General features: G+C 42.1%; 1 protein-coding gene across 2 annotated transcripts in view; it reads left to right on the top strand.

Annotated features, from left to right (window-relative positions):
- Nucleotides 1–454: 454 nt before the first annotated feature.
- The window catches only part of RNF157 (ring finger protein 157), a 69,855-nt gene continuing 65,271 nt past the window's right edge, over nt 455–5,038 (top strand). Inside the window, exon 1 of one of the 2 annotated variants that reach the window (XM_045299872.1) lies at nt 455–571. In XM_045299872.1, the coding sequence (XP_045155807.1) occupies nt 479–571 (93 nt within the window). In that variant the 5' untranslated portion in view covers nt 455–478. The remainder of the gene's footprint in view (nt 572–5,038) is intronic. The other variant, XM_045299871.1, reaches the window with a different exon arrangement.

The raw sequence follows: 5,038 nt of genomic DNA, 5'->3' as shown, positions 1-5,038 counted from the left end.
TGTAAGGAAAAAAAATCAGTAACCAAATCCCTATACAGAGAGCTAACAATGACTACTAGAAGAAAGTGTCCGGAAATTGATTGTGGAGATGATTGCACAAATCTTAACATGAGTGAGCCATTAAATTGTGTGCCATATGAAGGATATGTGAATAAAACCATTTTTAAAATCAACACTTGGATATGTCCATTAATGTGGGTTGTGGGCCCTTTTTATAGGTCAGTGGTGATTAAGATTTGATGAAAGTGTGTTAAAAAGGAAACACTGATCTGTTTTATGTTTGGCATCTTGATTCTCCTAGCTATGATTCTGCTCATGTTGTGCCATTGTCCAAATTAAAGAAAAGAATTTCTAACTCTTGACTCAATTTGTTTGAAGAGTTAGACCGCCTCCCCGCTCCCCTCCCCCACTTAGTTTTGTCTTACTAGTTTCTTCTGTTTGTCCCTCATCAGGGAGCTATTTTGCCAGCCACTTCCTTATGGGAGGAGAGAAGTTTGACTCCAGTCACCCTGAAGGTTACCTGTTTGGAGAGAACAGCGACCTGAACTTCCTGGGAAGCAGACCGGTTGCGGTATGGTTGTGCTCAGTTCACTTCTGCCTGGGGTTCCAGTGGCCAGAAGCATCTTTATCAGCATAGGTTGACTGGTTGGTTCAGCAGTGTTTGCCACTTGGTCCGAGTTGAGAGGGAGGGGCCCTTGCAGTCCCACCACAGCCTCTTTAGCCATGCTTCCTGTGGAAAGGCCACCAGAGTCTGCTTAAGGGAAGGATGGCCCCCCAAAACAAAGCCTTCCAGAGGATTCAGATCTCTATGTGAACGTCACTTTTTCTGGAAGCCCCCCCTTCAACCCTACTTGCCATCACCTTGTTTTTTGTTTCTTCTTCATTAACACTAACCCCATAGAACAGCAGTTCTCAACCTGTGGGTCGCGACCCCTTTGGGGGTCGAACCACCCTTTCACAGGGGTCGTCCAATTCATAACAGTAGCAAAATGACAGTTAAGAAGTAGCAACAAAAATAACTTTATGGCTGGGGTCACCACCACATGAGGAACTGTATGAAAGAGTCGTGGCATTAGGAAGGTTGAGAACCACTGCCATAGAAGCTTCTATTAGTTTATCTCCTCTGTTAATTGTGTCATAAATAAAATGATCCTCTGAGTTCTCTTAGAATAGGACAAGGAGATTTTTAAAGGCGTTGAACAGTTGAAAAATTACATGGAAAATTATCATATGCTACGTATGATGAGCGGGACCTCAGAGGCTGGTTTGTATCAGGCAGTGTTCTGACTGGCTGATATTTACCGAGCTTTATGTTATCAGTCACATGGTTGTCTTGAGACTCCGGAAGATTTAGTTGAAAGACTATTTTAAAAATTTCAAAATAACTAGTTTATTCACTGTGCCAGGATGGAAGATAGCATGTTTATAAAATTCTGTAGGGTCTGGCAAGAGCATCCTTTCCAAGGACAGGTTTTACAAGGTAGGGAGGGGCCATATGTTTCCTGGAACAGTCGGACCAAATGCCTGACCGCTGCCTTCGTCTGCTGGGAACAGGTAAGAGTTTACAAACGTCTATTGTAGATAACGAGCAGAAATAGGGCCAATGGGGAAAAGTGGAGTCTGAGGTAAAATGGAGTATAATCCAGACCTGGATCAACTAGTTTAGTTAAGCCAAATGCCTCAGGTTTTAGGGTTTGCTTATACATTCCCCCTTTTGACAAAGGCACTTTGAGGGGAGCACAGATCACATTCACCAATATAGGAGTAACCTTTCTCCCACAAGGACTTTCTAAGGACATTCTGGAGTTTTATGTTATAAATCAATTAAGTGATTGATGAATACATTTTAGCATTACCTTGTCATGCTTCATCTTCAGGGTGAGCTGGCTGATAACAGGGCTAGTATAAATAGGCCACATTAGATGAACAAGTTGGTGTTCTATAAGGAGTGACTAAAGGTGCAAAATAGTCACCTTCAAACTTTGGCTTTTTCAGCCTACATAATTCTTTGCATAATGAGGAAAGTTGCAATGGAGTTAAATATAGTAGATGAGTATTTCATGGTTGTTTAAGTTATGCCTATAAAAACTAAAGCCACTCCATCAAGTTGATTCCGTAGCAGCCCATGAGGACCGAATAGAATCCCTCCATCGAGTTTCTCAGACTGGCTCTTTACAGGGCAGAGGGTCTCGTTTTTTTTCCTGGGTGTCTGGTGGGTTTGAATCACTAACTTTGCAGTTAACCGTTCAATGCTAACCTACTCTGCCACTAGTGCTCCTAGCTAACTGTTCTTATAATAGCTATAATTATGATTAACAGTAATCTAGAACATAGCCAAGAATCGATCCTATTTGGTAACCAGCTAAAGATATCAAGAAAGGAGGGAGCAGTCATAGGAGTATTGAATGTAACAAAGTAACCTTTTGGCAGACCTTTGAATGCCACTCTAAAATGTCTAATCTGAATCAAGATGAAAAATAGTTGGTGGTGGCTGGTGGAATGAAGAACTCCCTTTTCTATTAAAGGGCCAAGAATTTAGGGGCCCACCTTTTTGTTTTGCTCAGTCAGCAAGAGCATTTTATTTCTTCTGTTTGCGAAATTATTTTAGGTGGGCGAGCCTGGATTTTGACAATAGTAGGCTCAGAGGGGGTAGCGAATCATACAGTTAGGACCTTTCCTGAGCTAGTTTATGGACTCTGGCAAGGGCAGCTATTGTAACTTGTTTAAAGGAGAAGGCCTGGCCTTCAAGAACTTCAGGAGAGTTTGTCACAATATATCTCGGCTCATCATGAGAGTTAGTCGGATCATAGCTCATCTAAGAGCTGGCTACAGACACAATCAAATCAGGATTATCTGAAGGGATTTCTTTTAAATCCCCAGAGTGTTGGTCTAACATTAGGTGTATCCAGAGAGAGAACGTCAGAGAAAGGGGCTGACTGGCAGAGGTGCTGAGACAGGACAGAGTTTAGTGTGGTAGTTACAGCATGGTGCACATCCAGAAAGCGTCCCAGGACCGTATCAGTGGTGCCTTCTAACAATGTGACAGTGACATTTACTGTTCAGCAACAAGGAGGGTGGTCTTCGACTACAGGATCAAGCTGAAGGCCACAGTAGCCTATAAGTCTGATATCCTCCATGCTTCTGGGCCAGAACGCCTAAAGCATTTCCTGAAACTTCATGTATAAGCAAGGTAGAATCTAGATGGTAGTTAGGAACACCAGATGCAGGTGTGTTTGTTAGGGTTTCTTTGAGTTTGTGGCCTTCTGATCTTCTAACGTAATTTGAAAGAAAAATCTGATTTTGGAGGCTTTCAAATAATTATACAGGAATTGTACTAACAAGGAGAAATTAAATTTAAGCTCTACAGCAGCCACAAAGTACTAGAAACTTACATAATTATTTCTTAGTCTCAAAGATTCAAAAACAAAAACAGAAATGGTCTCCTTTCATTTGGGAACAATAGAAATAGCTTCTGCGAAATTATGTGGCCTATATATTTAAACCACAAACCAAACTCACCCAGGGAGTCCATGCTGACTCACAGCGACCCCTGTGGGATTCTGAGACAGCAGCCGTTGACGGGAGCAGAGAGGCCAGTCTTCTCCTGACTTGCTGCTGGTGGTTCCCAACTGCCCACACGCGGATCACAGCCCTCGCGTCATCACGACACCACCCACGTAGAGGAAGGCTGAAATAACTGTCGTTTTTCCATAGAAGCTTTATGCCCCTAGATGTTTTAACAAAGTTTTTCTGGCATCAGTACATGCTTGCTGGGAATTTGGAGCATATTAGTGAATTATCAAAATGTTGTGATTCAGATTCATGCTTAAAAATTAGCAGGGAGCATTTGAGAAAATAACTGGGAGGTGCAGTAAATTATTGAGGTATTGCTGTCCACATTAATTGTCGATTCTTCCTGTGTTCGTCCAGGTAGACTAGAGAAACAAATTCATAGACACTCATATGTGTATAAGAGAGTTTTATATAAAGGGTAATTGTACATTAAGAAAGCATCCCAACCCAGTCCAGTCCAAGTCCATAAGTCTGATATTAGCCCATATGTCCAATACCAATCTATAAAGTCCTCTTCAGACTCACAATACACATGCAATGATGCTGAGTGCAGGAAAATCACAGGACAGTTGGGGGGCGGGGGGAGTCTTTTGGATCCAGTGGTGTTGTAAGCATGTCAGCGCTGGCAGGGGTTTCCACTTGGCTGCTCCAGGTCCCAGGGCACGGGGTCTATCAGCGTAGTTCTATGTGTCTTGTCAGTAGAGTGTCTCTCCAGGGAGTCAGCATTGACAGAGAAGTGTCTCCAGCCTCCAAGGAGGAAAATCCAGGAGTTCCCAGAATTCTCAGGAGAAGGCCGTGCCCACATAGAGGCCTCATTGGCCATCATCCAATTGGCAGGCTAGACTCCACCCCTTCACTCTTAATCTTCTGAAGTCCCAAATTGACACTAGATTATGTAACTACCACACTCCCACATGAAGACAAACACATGTTGGCTGTTAGTGTACAGGAATATTAAAGAAGATGCCACAATGACAGTAAAACATATAGCATCCAGAAGAACATGAAAATCAACAAGAGGGTTTAGGATTACTTGAACTTAGGCATGGTAACGTGATTGCTAGCTGTTGTTTGGTTTCTTAGCAGGCAACACAGGCGTTTTAACGGAGGCTTTAGAAAGAAACTCCCTCGTTAGCTTCTCAAGTAAGGGGATATTAAGGAAACGGGGCAAGGGTTCAGATGTGCCTACTTGAGTCTGGCCCACAGAGTTTCAGGAATCATATAAGCCTAGGGGAAGTGGAGTAGAGGGAGTTATTATTATTATTTTAAAATTATTTTTATTATTTTTTTCTAATACACAACTTGTGCTTCCAAACAGCAAACAGCTTCCATTTGAAATAATTTTGATTCAAATTAATTTTAAAAATTGTTTTATTAGGGGCTCATACAACTCTTATCACAATCCATACATACATCGATTGTGTAAAGCACATTTGTACATTCATTGCCCTCATCATTCTCAAAA

Source organism: Echinops telfairi, unplaced genomic scaffold (genome assembly GCF_000313985.2).
Source record: "Echinops telfairi isolate 266 unplaced genomic scaffold, ASM31398v2 ScPeMD7_7458;HRSCAF=8496, whole genome shotgun sequence".
Lineage (NCBI taxonomy): Eukaryota > Metazoa > Chordata > Mammalia > Afrosoricida > Tenrecidae > Echinops > Echinops telfairi.
This window is presented reverse-complemented; position numbering and strand designations above follow the sequence as displayed.